Genomic DNA, 16479 nt, shown 5'->3' with positions numbered 1-16479 from the left:
TATTTATGAATTTTCTTTCACAGTTAATTATTTTCATCCAAAGGTATAATACTACTGTCCTCAAGCATATATTTATTAATCGTCATGGCATTGAAGAATAAGGCTATTAATGAAGGACTAATAAGGTCGATAAGTGAAGAAAACTAGTTAATAAGTTTCTTGTTACTCATCAGTAGTACAGTAAAGCTCTTTTCTGGTTCCTGTTTTCTTTTTTAATAAATCATACTTACGATTTCTGAATTGTCTTCAGAAATTTGTGGCATCTGACTCAGGCATATCAATTTATCTGCTGTTTGGAAAATGTGTCACTTTCTTTCCAGAAAAGCTTTTATAGGAACATACCTTGATGGATGAGGTCTTAGAATCTTGTCTGATCTGATACCACTCAATGTACAGAGAGCTGTCACTGTGCCTAACATGTAAAATGAGTTGAAACATTTGAAATCTGTTTACATCAACCCAGAATCACAGGCTCTTGTCATTTTTTTATCCCCTTGTCTGGTTCAGTTTTGTGAGTGTAAAGATACAGAGTTAATAAAAGAGGAGCATGGGGGTCATCAAAACTCAAGTCTGTTTTCATAAACTGCTTGCTTATGCATGAGCAAATTCAACCGGATCTCATAACGCAGTCTTTATTTGTAGAGTTATTTATATCTGTAGAATGGCTTGGTTGCAAATTTTAAATACCAAAGACATGTGAGTTCCATACAAGATTAATTAATTCAGGAATAAGCATCTGGCTTCTATGCAGCTTGAGTGAAATACAGTCAATTGTGCTGACTTTCTCTTATAAACATCTTTTCATAATAGATACTGTGGCAAGATTTTTCCAAGATCTGCGAACCTAACACGGCACTTGAGAACCCACACAGGAGAGCAGCCTTACAGGTTTGACAATGATTTTTACTAAATATCTTGATAAATATTGTAATAAAGTGGGCTCATTGCCACAATTTTAAAAGAGGCTATTTTTGTGAATGTCTGAATGTATGTCTGTTCAATTTTGAGTCAAAGAAGAATTAACTAATGGCTGGGGTTAGAATTTAGAAAAGTCCTAATTTCTTGAATCGTCTTCTTATATCTCAGTTTAAAAGTTCTAGCAGTGTCTAGTATAGAATAAGCGTTTAAGAACAGTTAGCCATTTTTAAAATTAAGTGCTGTCTCTCCTCAGTGATTCATGCCATTTTAATGGACAATAATCATAATCTTGCAGCCTCCCTCTTCCAAGCCTTAAATCTCTGCTAGGAATTAACAACCCGGATATATCTTTGTTTTCCCAGTACAGCTAAGTCAATGTCTACAGGTCCCATTAGGAGGTTTAAAGGATAAATTTTAAACCTTGAGAGGAGGAAGAAAAGGGAGCTAGGGGTAGAACAGATAAAATAGAATATATTATAGGAAGGGAGCAATTCTGTCAACAATTTCTCAAGTGCTTCTTAGCTTATTCTCTTAAGTGTCAAATCAGCCATGTGACACATGGCACCTGTGTTTAATTTTAATATTATTGTTTACTAACAAATGAAACTAACCACCATTCTCCATTCCAGTTTTAAAATATCACCTACATTGTTGAATGTGTAATCCCTTGCACACAGTATTAGGTACTCATGAATATTTCTTCAAAGAATGAATGTTATTTATCTTAAGTAATATCGTAATTTCATTCTGCTTTGAAATTCTTATGCATTGCATATGTGTAAAATTATTTTTGTCTGAATGCTTTTGTCATTAAAATAAATAAATTCTCAGCTTTCAAAGACTTTTTTACATACGAGGATAAGAAAATGGGCAGACCAATGTTCATTTGAGGATTGTTCAAAGTTTAGGAGAAATTTTAGGAGAAAACTGGAGGGACTTAAACTCAGAAAACAATAAAGTATTTTCTTAAATTCTTTGCTTTCCTACATGTTTTGTAAATCACTAATCATAAGTAATATTTATAAGTGACTTTATATGTGATAGAATGTGCTTGATATAGTAGGTCTCAGAGAGATATAAAAACGGGAAGTGTTAGATGATTTCCCTTTTTTGAGAAAATGTCATATCCAAGGAATTCTGCTTAAGTGGAGGAAAGATTTCCACACTTACATTTTGTTATGGCCAAGGGTCTGGTATGCAACTGTGACACCATGCTCATTTTACTCTTTTTTTGTACCTGAATTCAGTGGTTTCATTCTACCCTGTAAATGGTGCTATTATTTTACGTATATTTTTAAAAACACAAACCAGAATTTTTCATAGCTGAAGACCTTAAACAGTTATTTGTCCAGCTCTTCTGTTTTACAAGTGAAAAAAATTAGATCCACAGATGCTAATTGCCTTCTGTAAAGTCTGGTATTAATAGACCCAAAATTAAAACCCAGGTCTGGAACTCTCAAGTCAGCGTTTTTAGTCTCATACCATGATCTGAAAGGCTCCCTTGACCCCTGTGTTTACATCCAGTAACCAGGAAGGCTTAATCGTGTATGCTCATGAGTGTGTTATGTACTCCTCTTTAGAATTTCTGAAACTTAGGCTCTGAATTGAGCTGTTTCTTGACCACCAACTAATTTACTGGAATAGAATGGAATGATTATTATTTAGGAGCACTCAGACATTTGGCCAAGATATTAGCAGAGGAAAGATACAAAGTAACAGATGGTTTTTGGTTAAAACTTCCTTATTGACTGATTATACTAGAGTGGATGATATTTATGGGATTTACAGCCTCTGTCCCTATAAGCAGACAGTTGGAAGCATGTCAAAGACAAAATCTCTCTTCCTCATGATTTGTGCAGAAAATATTTTGAGTGAAAATTTTTCTAAAAAGTTTGATGGGAGTGTAAGTTTTCTCTATCAGTGTTTCCTAGGTTATTCTGCTTAGGACAACACAACTGTGCTAACTGTACCATGGTTCTCATTGCAGTGGGCCTTGGAAGTTCAAAGAAAGCCAAGAGTCCATATATATATTTTTTCAAAAGCAGAAGCTTAAATATTACAACTACTATCAATGTGGGATTTTACCCATTTTAAAATTAATATTATTAATTTAAATTTGAGGAACCTCATGATGCCAGAATGGTTTTTTAGGAGGGAAATTAAATCAGCCCTTGAGTTGGTTTACTGATACTATGACAAAGTAACTAGTTTAACAGGTTTATTTCCCCGCTGAACTAACTAGACATCTGGCATCATGTAGAGACAGCCATAAAGCCCAAACACTTTGAATGGAGTGGGGTAGTTTCTGATGTTGAGTCCCTCGAACTGCTGAGTCTGCATTCAGAAGTGGGAGAAGGGCCCTTCACACACGGAAGAATGAGTTTCGGATTTTTTGGCTGCTAAGTTAGAAATTTTCACTTGAAAGTCATCTAGAGAAAGTTGATTTTTCCTTTTACGCAACACGCGTACAAAAAAATCATATAAACAGACAATGCACTCTTTAAAATGCCAGAGGAGAAAATCTTGTCAGTTATCACTTTTCTTCCTCACCGTAAGAGCTGGTGGGACGGGGAGAGGGTGGGAGGTTACAGTTTTATTTTGTGACTGAAGGAGAACTTCAGTAATTTATGATTTTTTATCATAAATATCATGGAAGGCAGAAACAATTAGCCAGGCAATAATATGTGCTTTCCTGAAAAAACTGGCCTGGTTCAGAACTACCACAGACTCTAGGAAAAATAAAAGTGGAAAACTGGGGGGAATCCAGAGAGAGGGGGTTAGCAAAGACCTTGTGTTTTTATCTGAAAAGGAGAATTTAGTGGTACTCTTTCTTTTGTGACGGTTTAAACGTTAACACAATAAAGGCTTTGGGGGCTCCTAATAACTATAGATTATGAAAATCAGCCTCTTTGGTATCAGAGTAAACTATTACATTGCCCCAGTTTTAAGAGTTTGGAATCTTTATTGTTATTTTGGAGAAGATAACAGAATTTCTCCTTCAGGATTAGCAATTGAGAAAGTGAATTTACTAAGAAATTATTTAATCAGGCTCAGAAGTTTTGAATTAAAAAATGACCTTTTTACTTTATTTGAAGAATATGTGAATCTGTTTCATGTTTGTTTACAGAAGATTTAATTGTATTGTCCTAAGCAGAAGATAAAACAAAACTACTATTTCTTAATATTTTTAATTTCGTGAGCTTTACTTGAAATATTAGAACTGATTACCTTCATAAACTTGTGATTTTATGATGGTTTTTTACGAAGTCATGAAAATCTTTAATGCAATCAAAGTCTATTTATTGGAATTGAAATTTTGGCTGTGTGGATAGTAATCTTCTCTACAGTGCTGTTTTATGGGTGATAATTTTGGAGATCTGGTTTGCTTGTCTTGAGAAATATCTTTTGATTTGCTTGCGAATATTTGTTCTGTGTTTGTTTTTCAGATGCAAGTACTGTGACAGGTCATTCAGCATATCTTCTAACCTGCAGCGGCATGTTCGCAACATCCACAATAAGGAGAAGCCCTTTAAGTGTCACTTATGTGATAGGTGTTTTGGTCAACAAACCAACTTAGACAGACACCTAAAGAAGCACGAGAATGGGAACATGTCTGGTAGGTCATCAATTGTGTTTTGGGGAGGAGACGGTAGCTTATTTTTCTTATTTTAAAAGACAGCTGTGATCATTCTTTCGTTCCACTTTGACACGAGAATCAGATCCTGTTGTGCAAATTTGCAGCACGTTTCCCTTGAGATTTTTGAATGAAGTGAATGATGTGATCGTTGAATAATATACAACTCAGAGCTTTATTTGGATGATTTTATTTTCTCCTGGATTCATCTCAGTGGGCAATCTCAAGCAAAGAGAACCATGACCCGAACTCACCGGAGACTGATGAACCAAGATTTCCTAAATTGCAGAGAACAATCTTTCCATCTATTGGCACAGAATGTGGCCCCCAGCCTGGCAGGATGACCACGGTGGAGCCCCAGAATACCACGCTCTGAGTATTAACCTAGAAACCATGGCTGCTTTTGCAGAAGGCCTGCAGTTCAGAGGACCTCTCCAGGGGACCTTGTTTAGAGATGAGTGATAGAAGACTGTCAACATGATCAGAGTAGCCCGTAGCAAATGATAGTGCTGTGTGGTTTTGGTCACAAATTCCAATGTAGAATTAAGTTAAAAGTGGCAAAAAACGAGCCTTCCCTTAACCCAGATGTACCAGCACATAGTTAGCAGAAGACATGGTAGGTTTTCTTGCCTTTGGCTTCTAATACTTAGATAATAAACCATTAACGAATGTTTAGCAGCTGGCATATGTGTGTGAAACCAACTTATGTAGTCATAATTTGTTTCTACAGAATTAAGGAAATGACTTAGAAGTGAGGAGAGGGGTTGTGCATGCAGCTCCTGAAAAGGATTTTAAGAACAGAGAAAAGTTGGGTTTATACAAAGTAGTAGTCTTTACTGAAGGAAATTTTTTTTATTATTAATCCGTCCTCTATTGTACAGGAACATTGTTTATGATTTTGAATGAACTATATACTGTTCATTTCCCTTAAAGCCAAAAATCTAATGGTCATGGTTTAAAAATATCGGATTTTAGAGGCGGAAGTCTAATCCAATACACAAAAGTGGCTACACTTTCTTACAGTATACCGCTATAATTTGTCTAGTCAAAATTATTTCAGAAAATAAATAAGTTAAAGATATAATGTGTCAAATTTGAATACTTGTTTTTTGGTCCAGGTTATAACTTCGTTAAGCTGAGGGGTGTTCTAACCTCTTGTTTTTGTCATCTAGACTATTGTGATGAACTATTAAACTGTAGATATTTTGTGGGCACGCTAAACAGCATGAAGCAAATGTTAGTATGAAGTTTGACCACATGTTATAAAGTGTTTATAATTTGTAAATTTATGGAAACTTTAGAACAATCTGTGATACAGGTATTTTGATTCTAATTTTATAGGTAAGGAGGCTGACAATCATTCTGTAATCCACAGACTCAGTATTGTCCTCTTAATACTATACCACAACTGTCTCTCGACTGGTGTGTTCTGAGTCTACCCACGGCTTAATCCACCAAATCAAAATGCAGTATTTCCAGCACGTGTTCAGTCTTTATTTGATAACATACTTTAGCACAGGGGCAATAGATACATATTGACTGCAGCCAGGTATACAGTTTCTTCTGCAGAATGTATGTAAGACCTCTCTATAATTTGCCTCACCCCATATTCTCATTCTACAAATTAAAATGTTCCCATGTCACAGTGGGAAAAGGAGGAAGCTAGTGGGAGAAACGGCATCTTTGGGTGACTGTATCTCACTATTTCAATGGTTCAAAATAGTCCCCATTACTCATTGGCATGGGCACTGTGGTAAAATTGGGAAGACCTTGACCTCCTAAAGTTGTCATTATTAATATTCGAGAAAGCCTGTTTTAGGAAACAACACTGATCAAATGAAGAAGGTATGGGATTCAAAATAAGTTGCCCTATAAATAATAGTCTTTTTCACAAAAGGCTTTCTCTCCCCTCAGGTACGGCCACATCGTCACCTCATTCTGAACTGGAAAGTACAGGTGCGATTCTCGATGACAAGGAAGATGCTTACTTCACAGAAATTCGAAATTTCATCGGGAATAGCAACCATAGCAGCCAGTCTCCCAGGAACACAGAAGAGAGGTAAAGCTTGTTTTTTCCTCTTTAAAGTCGATGGTTTCACAAATGAACGTTTTCAAATACATTTGCAGTGCTCACTCTTGAGACACTACTTTACTCCTGCCACCAATGGCTCGTATTTATTTAGTGCAGATTAAATACCAAATGGTCTTCTAAGCACTTTATATTATTAGTTAACTTAATTACCCTAATAACCCTATGAGATAGCGACTATTGTTATATAATTTTATCAGTGAAGGAATGGAGACATCGAAGGTTAAATAACTTGCCCAAGGTCACGTAAGTAATAAATGGGATTCAACCGGGATCTGTGGTTCCAGAGCCCAGGCTTTTACCACCGTTCTGTTCTGCCTCTCTTGATAGCTAATTAGAATATTTGATCAAAACTTTCCAACTAGAAGGGAAAGCCACCACAGGGGTTCAGTTGAATCACTGACTAACAGTGTTTACTATTATAGATCATATGATATATAATGTATACAGAGAGTATATGACTATATATATTATATGACTATATATATATCTGTATGTATATCTATCTGTATATATTTATACATACCTGTAGATATTTACATATAAAATACTTATTGAATGTCATCCAAATATCTTTTTAGAAACCATTTGTGACTTCTGAATAAGATTCTATCCCTTCCTTATATGCTCTCAGGTGCATCCTCATTTAATTCTGGCATGTTTGTTTCAGTGGGTGTAATCGTCCTTGTTTTCAATGACCTGGTGCACTGGCTCGCTCTTGTCATTATCAACATCAAGCACATATGGCTTAATTCATATAGAAAAACTTTTAATGCTGCTGATAATGATAATGGATACTTATCTAGTATTTTACATTTTATGTGATGTAAATGAAACATTATTTTACCCAAACTACTGGGTTTAATTTTTCTTATCTATAAGTTACCATTAAGTATCTGATATTGAGAACTATGTTGTTCTGAATATAACTATCCAATGGCCTGTTAAATTAGGATGCTGCAATGTACATTTTAATGTAACCGGAAATTAATGAAAGTTCCATGACTTTTTATCATGCAAGTGTTATTGTTAGTGTTCTCTATTTTTGATGCTATTAAAAGTCAAAGTTAATTGTTTTAGGTACTTTTTCCATTAAGGCAAGTATCAAATAAACATTATTTTCCAAGATAACATAAAAATATATGACCACTCTGTTCTTCAACTTGTATAAAATTGTTTCTAAGGGAACAAGGAGAGAAGATCTGCTATTGCATGACTCTTCCCAGCCTCTCAGAAGTCTGATAAAACTATAACTTTGTGCAGTTGGATGTCTTTCCCTCTGCTCGCCTGTGTGTGTTTGTGTGTGTGTGTGTGTGTGTGTGTGTGTGTGTGAGAGAGCAAGCGAGAGAGAGAGAGAGAGAGAGAGAGGTGAGGCAGATATCAGAAGTACAAAGTACTAAGGACAAGTAAGAAAGATAGTCATGATCTTTTGATAATTTTGACATTTTGTTAATGATAGTTACATGATACAAATAAGAAATAGCGAACAAAAAGCACCATTTGTGTTCTGAGACTCCTATTCAGATTTCGAGCCCTTAGCCGGAGATTTGTGAACCATAAAGCTGCAACATCTGGTTTCAACATGTCTAAACAGCGTAGAAGTAAGAAGACTGAGTCATCCAACTTTTCTCCCCTCAACTCCTATCAGACTACTTTTGATGAATAATTTAACCCCCATAAATTGCCACATTTGAAAGCATAATTAACAAATAGGTTTTCTTAATCACGTTGGCTTTGTTACTTTTGGTTTTCATCCATGCACTCTTTTGTTCTTTTACTTTTTCTTTCATTTCTTTAAAACAACAATTTCGATCCATTCAAGCTAGCAAGTTGGCAGTGTAACTGGAAACTAATAATTTATGTCTGTGCAAAACATGTTTTCATCATTCTTTGATAAAAGATGTTAAGAGACGGATTGTATAAAAAAACTTAATGATGATATGACTTTTTCTGGTCAAATGAATTTTTACTGTGTGCATCTGTCACATCCCCAATTGTTTTATTTATGTATTTTTTTGCCCTGAGAAATCTAAGTGTTAAATTATACTCATTTTTTTAAATGTGGGAAAGTGATGGGGGTCTATCGCTGATACCTGATTTTCCATAATCTGAAAAATAGTTACATTAAATGTGAAAATTGTACATGACTATAACAATAATTTAGCAGTCTCAGCAAGTTTTCTGAATTAGTAAATAGGTAAAGGAGCAAGACAAAATTGAAAGATTCTGAATGACCCAGGAATCAGGACACCTGGATGCCTAGGATGATTTAATTTCTAACAAGCTTTCTGTACTTGGTCAAGTGACTTAACTTCTCTGATCATACATCTTTAAAAGGAGGAAGTTAGGAGGAGAGATTCAAAACATTTATAATTGTTTTATAACAGTTTCAACTTTAAAATCTTACAATGAAACTTAAATTCAAGTTACACATATTTTAATGTTTACTTTAAAGCCTGAAAAGCTTATCTTGGTTTCATAAATGCCCTCAAACGTTTTAAACGGGGACTTCTATGTTATTAAGCTTTTTTTGTAATTAAACTTTTGAATCACATATTGCAATCCTTGCCGCCACAGACTAAAATATTACAGATGGCTTTTTAAATATAATAGTCTTCTTTTGCATCATTATGTTATACACACTTGCTAAGTAAGCTTCAAAAGATATTTGTACAATTACATTTTTATATCATTTCCCACTCCAATGTTATCCTGGGAAACAAGGAATTTTTTTACATTCAGATCATCCAGGATAATTTGAACAAAGTACGAATAAATGAGCACTCAAACACTTTCAAGTCTCAGTAGAGTGTTTAAGTGCCATATACCCACCAATGTCACCTAGAAATAGCAAATACTGGTTAGTCCTTGGCAGCCACTTTAACATTTTCTTTGAACTCTTAGATTCACTTGAAGCATGTGTATTGAAGCTTTGGCAATGTTGCTCAGGGGTATGAGTTTTCCAGAAATCTATTCTTTTAAATGGTGCATACTTATATGGTAATTAGGTAACTTTACTTAGAGAAAACCTTTGTGTGCTTTTTATATCATATATAACAATATCATTTATCAAGCAAAGGCCTGATAAGAAATAGGAGACTGAGATTGTTTTCCCAGTTCGACCAGAGGCTCTATTTATAATCTGAATAATCACACAATTATTTTTTTTCTTCATTTTCTCATCTGTGAGGTTACATTGTTTTCCCATGGTTGCCATAAAGCATAAGCAATAAAAAATTTGCTCTAGAAATGTTGAAAATTAAATTGTTGCTTGGAAGACGTGATCATAGAGCTAACTGCACGTTTAAAAATGATACCAGTAATTGAACCTCTTTCTTTTTTTATGCTTTTGAAAGAATGAATGGCAGTCACTTTAAAGATGAAAAGGCTTTGGTGACCAGTCAAAATTCAGACTTACTGGATGATGAAGAGGTGGAAGACGAGGTGTTGTTAGATGAGGAGGACGAAGACAATGATATTACTGGGAAAACAGGAAAGGAACCAGGGACAAGTAATTTACATGAAGGAAACCATGAGGATGACTATGAAGACACCAGCGCCCTGGAGATGAGTTGCAAGACGTCCCCAATGAGGTGAGAAGCAAGAGTAGATCCATGTAGGGTTACAATTCCTGCTGCTCTGTTCTTCCATTAGTGCACTATTCCAGGTGATAAGCAATTTGCGAGCAATAAATTATAAAAACTAAACTTGAATTAGCAAGGCATACACAGTGGATTAATTTCTAAAGATGGAAACAAAGTGGCCATCAACATAATCCGCAAGCATAAAAATACATCAGTATTTGTGGAACTCTGATTAACCTGAGGAAGGAAGGGTAAATGAAAGCTACACAAGTACACAATCACTTATTTAGACTCTACCTGTTTCTACTCAAAGAAAAATAGAGATTTCAACATAATCTAATTTATTCAATTTATCTGGTGTGTTATTATTCAAATATTATTGAGATAGATTTCACTTTACTTGATATATTTGGAACCTATATAGATGATAGATATTTAAATGGAAAAAATTAGCCCAATAGTTAAATTGATGGGAATTTTATTATATTTTCATATGGATAATTGGTGCCAAACGAGTATAATCGTAACTGGCTTTATTTTAAATGGAAATTATAAACATATGAATTCTGTCTCCACTGCATTGCTGACTTCCCATGTCATTGACTTTAATTCTTTATCTCAAATATACTCTTGCTTTAGTCATGAAAAATCTTAAAAGAAATATATTTATAAGATAGAATATTTGTAAGCTTTTTAAAGAACCCAAGAATTGATGCAGGCTACTTTCTACTGCAAATATAATATGACGTTTGACAAGTGTATAGACTCAAATGAAAAGTGATTTGGTTGGATATCAAACTGAAAAAGAAAAAAAAACCCTCTGTGCTTTCCCATTGGTTCATTTTAGGTATAAAGAGGAAGAATATAAAACTGGACTTTCTGCTCTAGATCATATAAGGCACTTCACAGATAGCCTCAAAATGAGGAAAATGGAAGATAATCAATATACTGAAGCTGAGGTGTCTTCTTTCAGTGCTTCCCATGTGCCAGAGGAACTTAAACAGCCGTTACACAGAAAGTCCAAATCACAGGTACATACTTTCCTGCAGTATAGCATCCTGATGACATTGTGCCTTTGACACCAAAGGCAGATACTCTTTGCAATGTTCTAGAATCTGAGCAGGCTCAGATGCTTTACTCAAAACGTTCAAATCTTTGTCTATGACCGAATCCAAAATAGTCAACCCCTACAGCAATTAATATGACTGGATTCTGCACAGAAATTTCTGTGTCAAACCCTGACCTCCAATAATCTTCCCTTTCCTTTGCAATTACCTTACCTATGTATAGATGGTCCATAATGTTTGCTTGCACCTATTTGTATATTACTTCAGAATTATTTTCTAATGCTTCGTGTCTATAAGTTTTGTCAACCTAATTGCATTTTGAGATTTTTGGAAAGTGAATTCTGTCCTCTAGTTTTGTTTCTTACTGTACATAATTAATAAACAAGTCATCTAATGATAGAATTTAGGAGTAAACAGAGGGTCAGAGATGAAGTGAATTGCCAAAAGTCTGTAGCAACTTAATGGCAAACCTGGAAATAAACCCTATCGATTTTTATTGAATGAATGAATGAATGAATGAGTGGTACCCAAGTTCACTGAGGTCTATAGCAATCTATCAGCACTATGGTAACCAAAATAAATCCATTTAAGGATCTATAAATACCACTGAACAGAGCTTCAGTTCTTTTTTCACAAAAAAGGGAAGTCAGTCCTTTCTACTTGACATCTGCACTCAACCAGGTTGTTTATTCAGGACCATTTTAAAGAAAGAAAAAGGAAACTTTCTGTTGTTATATCTGTTGGTCACTTTGGTCTAATTGTTTGATCCAGAGTTCATTTTAGAGGTGGCCTGACATATCAAACCATGTGACCATATTAACTCCTACATTTGGAAATTTCTTATTTGGATGAGATGTTTTGCACTGGTCTTAAGAGCAAATGTGGTCATATCACAACTAAAGTGGGGAAAACATTATTCCAATGGGATAATACAAATTTGAAAATATCAGTAAAGTCAGTAAAAAGTCTTAAGATATCACGTATGGTAATAGGCAACATAAATGTTCTTTCTGAATTGAAGTGAAAGCACCCACCCTCAACTCTGGAGCTGCCTAGCTCCATAAACTTGAGAACATCACTTCACAACTATGGGTACCATTTCCTCATTGTAAAGTGGGGTGAGTGGAGAAGATGTCTAATATCCCTTCCTGCTCTATCATTGAATGAGGATAAAAATGAATTTTTCATTTTCTAACATTAAAAGTAAACCAGCCAGAGTAGACATCTCATTTTCACGTGGAGACAGCCGTAAGAAGTGGCCAATATATTTTTTTGACTCTTGATTTCCTGTTCTTCCTTGCTAGTGGATCAGAGAAAGTGGGGGAGCCAGCTTTTCTTTCTTTTTCTAAAATTTCTTTTAATTATTCCACCCCAAATTATGACATTATAAGGCACAATACCTGAAAATTCCTGAAACTGTCACAGTGATAGAAAGCAAAGGGTCCTGGGAACTTAAAGATAATGGAAATGATGTATTTCAGTACCAGCATTTTGATATATAAAGTCCCGGCCCAGCTGGGCTAACAATTACCTTCACAAGAAGTACTTGCATTTTGCAATTTTAGCTCATATTTTTATTGTTACTTGATAATGTCATATATATATCAATCTGAAGATGGTCATGCCTTTTTGCAAACTGACTTTGTTTCATGAGACTTTATTCATTCATTCAGTTGTCATTAACTGTCAGTTCTGTGCTCGGCACTGATCCTTGTGCATGAAAATGTTTATTTCCTTTGATTACCAAAAGGCAGACATTCCATATTTATCATTTTCTAGAATCCGAATAGATTCAGATGCTTTACTCAAAACTCATATATTTACTCTGTGATTTTTATAGTGATTGAATCCAAAATAGTTGACCAATACAACAGTGGCTGCCTTCTGTATGGAGTTTTCCCTGAAAAACCCTATCCTACAAAAATTAGTTTCATGATAACAGGTACTGTTTACATCAGGGACACTAAGCTAAGCACTTTATGTAAGTTAGTGCTTGTGGTTCCTCCACAACCATTGGAGGTAAGTTTTTGTTATTATTATCCACATCTCATATGAGGGAAGTAACCTTAAAAGATTAAGCAACTTGCCCAAGGTCACGCAGCTAGCTGAATAGAGGCAGGTTAAAAGCCAGGATTAAAACTCAGGATTTTGGGTCTTCCCTGGTGGCGCACTGGTTAAGAATTCTCCTGCCAATGTAGGGGACACGGGTTCAAGCCCTGGTCTGGGAAGATCCCACATGCCTCAGAGCAACTAAGCCCGCCAGCCACAGCTACTGAAGCCCATGTGCCTAGAGCCCGTGCTCCGCAACAAGAGAAGCCGCCACAATGAGAAGCCCAGGCACCGCAACGAAGAGTAGACCCCACTTGCCACAACTGGAGAAAGCCCGTGCACCGCAATGAGGACCCAACGCAGGCAAAAATAAATTAAAAAAAAAAAAAAACCTCAGGGTTTCAAAATTTTTCTTGTAATCCCTTTTATTTTTCCACATATCAGAATGAGTTAAAAAAAAAAAAGAAAGAATGAGTTTTGTTAAAACCATTTCAGAATAGTGTTCATCTTGATCTCTAAATGTGGGTATGTAATTGGAATAAAGTTCAATGCTCACTTCACCCACACTTTAAACCCTACAAAGGACAAAGACTCTATGTTATTTATCCTTGATTCCCTGGGACATAGCACAGTGCCTGGCATAGAGTAGATGCTTAAGAAATATTTGTAACATGTCTGCTGAGATTTTGTAGAGGTCCAGAAGGCAAATAGCATACATAAAAGTCAAATGTGTACATTGAGAGCAATCACCCAGCAAATCAAAATCAGTCTTTTGAGAGCAGATTTTCTAACTGAATGCCATGATTACGGAAGAAACCACAGACCGGCCACATGTCTCAGCACGACTCCCAGAGATGAAATTCTGCTTAACAACAGAGGCATTTTGTCTTTGTTTACCAACGGTGGAATGTCTTTGGCAGGACTTTAATGATTCCTCTTCAGCAGCATTTTGACAAGCAAGTTTAGCAGTGGATGAGACCAACAAATCAACAGTGAAAAGTTCACTCCTAAGTCAAGACCAAACATTTCATTTGAATATTTTACTTGGCAGCAAATGGGGAGATTCTCTGAACAGTTATTTAGACTTTGACTTTGAGCACCCCTGTGCACCTTATGCTGGCAGATACTAGAGCACAGGGGTTAGAACTTTGTTGGGTCTTGTGTTTTGTTTTATTTTTTGGTAGAACCGACTTGATTTACCTCGACTTTCAAGGTCTTTGAGTGTCAGCATTGAATACTTCAAGCGTGGAGGGGAAATGGACAAAGCATTCAAAGCTGGGCAGAAATAAGTTTTACTTATGCCTCCTCCCCTCTAGGTGAGTGACTCTGGGCGAGTCATTTCACCTTCAGTGCTCTCAATTATCCAATGCAGGAGTCCGTGGGACTGTTTCCTCTGGACCACAGTGCTGTCAAGGCAGGCCTGTCTCTTATTTGTAATTGCAGTTTCAGTTGTAAGCATTCAGTAATATTGTGGGTGAGTTGAACATGTGCATAAACAGTGGATGAATGGTTATTATAGTTATGGTCGGGGAGGGGGATGACTCCTGTTTCTTAATGGGGGCACTGTTGTCATTCTAGGTTGGGTCATTAATTTTTTGTTCTGCAGACTGTGTCACTTTTGTGGCCTCGAGGCAATGAAGGCCAGCCGTAACTCCATGTCGTTATAACACAAGAAAATGTCCCGCACTCTTCCAAACACACCCATGAGGGATGCTCTTTCTCAGGGTCCCTTCTCTTTGTAACATTCACCAAAGGTATCCTTCGAATGAAAAGTGATGTTTTTCAAATGCCATTTACCGAGTCTCTCCTTTTTACCTCAGGCATATGCTATGATGTTGTCATTGTCCGACAAGGAGTCCCTCCATTCTTCATCCCACAATTCTTCCAATGTGTGGCACAGTATGGCCAGGGCTGCGGCGGAATCCAGTGCTATCCAGTCCATAAGCCACGTATGACATTCCCAAGGTCGACCAGAATGGGACCAAGTCCAACGGTAGCATGGCTCTTTCACATAGGACTATTTAAAAGACTGCTGAGCAGAATGCCTTATAAACCTGAAGGGTCACTCATGTAAAGTCTGGGGACCTTAAACTGAATGATTAAAAAAAAAAAAAAAAAAAGAAAGAAAGAAAGAAAGAAAGAAAAAGAAACTATTTATTCTCGATATTTTGTTTTGCACAGCAAAGGCAGCTGCTGACTTCTGGAGGATCAATGCGACTTAAAATGATTCAATAAAAATGAAAAACTTGCTGGGCAGAAAGCGTCTTCCCGTTCACCTTGCCCCTGGGAGTGGGTGGGTGAGAGGAGCAGTTAAGATGGCAGCATTGATATGAATGAACACTCCATAGAAACTGAATTCCTTTTTGTACAAGATCACCTGACACATGATTGGGAACAGTTGCTTTTAATTACAGATTTAATTTTCTTGCTTTGTTAAAGTTTTATGTAATTTAACCCTTCGAAGACAGAAGTAGTTGGATGAAATGCACACTTGATTATTATAGAAACTGATAACAGGGAGTATTTTTTTCCCATTAACTTTTGCCTTCTTTAAGTACATTGTTTAAAACGAGGGAACAAGGGTATGTGTATATTGTAAACTATGGATGTTCAATGCTCAAAGAGGTTAAGTCAGTGAAGTAACCTGTTCATCACCAGTACCGCTGTACCACTACGCTAATAGAAGGTTTGCCAAATCCTTGTAATAACATCTTAATTTTAGACAATCATGTCACTGTTTTTTAATGTTTAATTTTTTGTGTGTGTTGCGTGTATCATGTATTTATTTGTTGGCAAACTATTGTTTGTTGATTAAAATAGCACTGTTCCAGTCAGCCACTACTTTCTGACGTCCGAGGCACACCCCTTTTTGAATTTCAAGGACCAAGGTGACTCGACCTGTGTATGGGAGTGCCAAATGGTGTTTGGCTTTTCTTAACATTCCTTTTTTTGTTGTCGTTTTGTTTTCCTTCTTAATGAGCTAAATACGAATAGATGCAACTTAGTTTTTGTAATACTGAAATTGATTCAATTGTATAAACGATTATAATTTCTTTCATGAAAGCATGATTCTTCTGATTAAAAACTGTACCCCATATTTTATGCTGGTTGTCTGCAAGCTTGTGCGTTGTTATGTTC

The 16479-nt window shown here is 36.0% G+C and overlaps 1 protein-coding gene across 11 annotated transcripts in view; it reads left to right on the top strand.

Moving 5' to 3' along the window:
- Positions 1-15442, top strand: part of MECOM (MDS1 and EVI1 complex locus) — a 565106-nt gene extending 549664 nt beyond the window's left edge. For 10 of the 11 annotated variants that reach the window (XM_036851220.1, XM_036851213.1, XM_036851211.1 and 7 more), the window contains 6 exons: positions 811-888; positions 4365-4534; positions 6467-6611; positions 9998-10234; positions 11073-11256; positions 15162-15442. In XM_036851220.1, coding sequence (XP_036707115.1) covers positions 811-888; positions 4365-4534; positions 6467-6611; positions 9998-10234; positions 11073-11256; positions 15162-15296 — 949 coding nt within the window. In that variant the 3' untranslated portion in view covers positions 15297-15442. The remainder of the gene's footprint in view (positions 1-810; positions 889-4364; positions 4535-6466; positions 6612-9997; positions 10235-11072; positions 11257-15161) is intronic. The other variant, XM_036851214.1, reaches the window with a different exon arrangement.
- Positions 15443-16479: the final 1037 nt, after the last annotated feature.

The sequence above is a fragment of the Balaenoptera musculus genome, chromosome 4, assembly GCF_009873245.2.
Source record: "Balaenoptera musculus isolate JJ_BM4_2016_0621 chromosome 4, mBalMus1.pri.v3, whole genome shotgun sequence".
NCBI lineage: Eukaryota > Metazoa > Chordata > Mammalia > Artiodactyla > Balaenopteridae > Balaenoptera > Balaenoptera musculus.
This window is presented reverse-complemented; position numbering and strand designations above follow the sequence as displayed.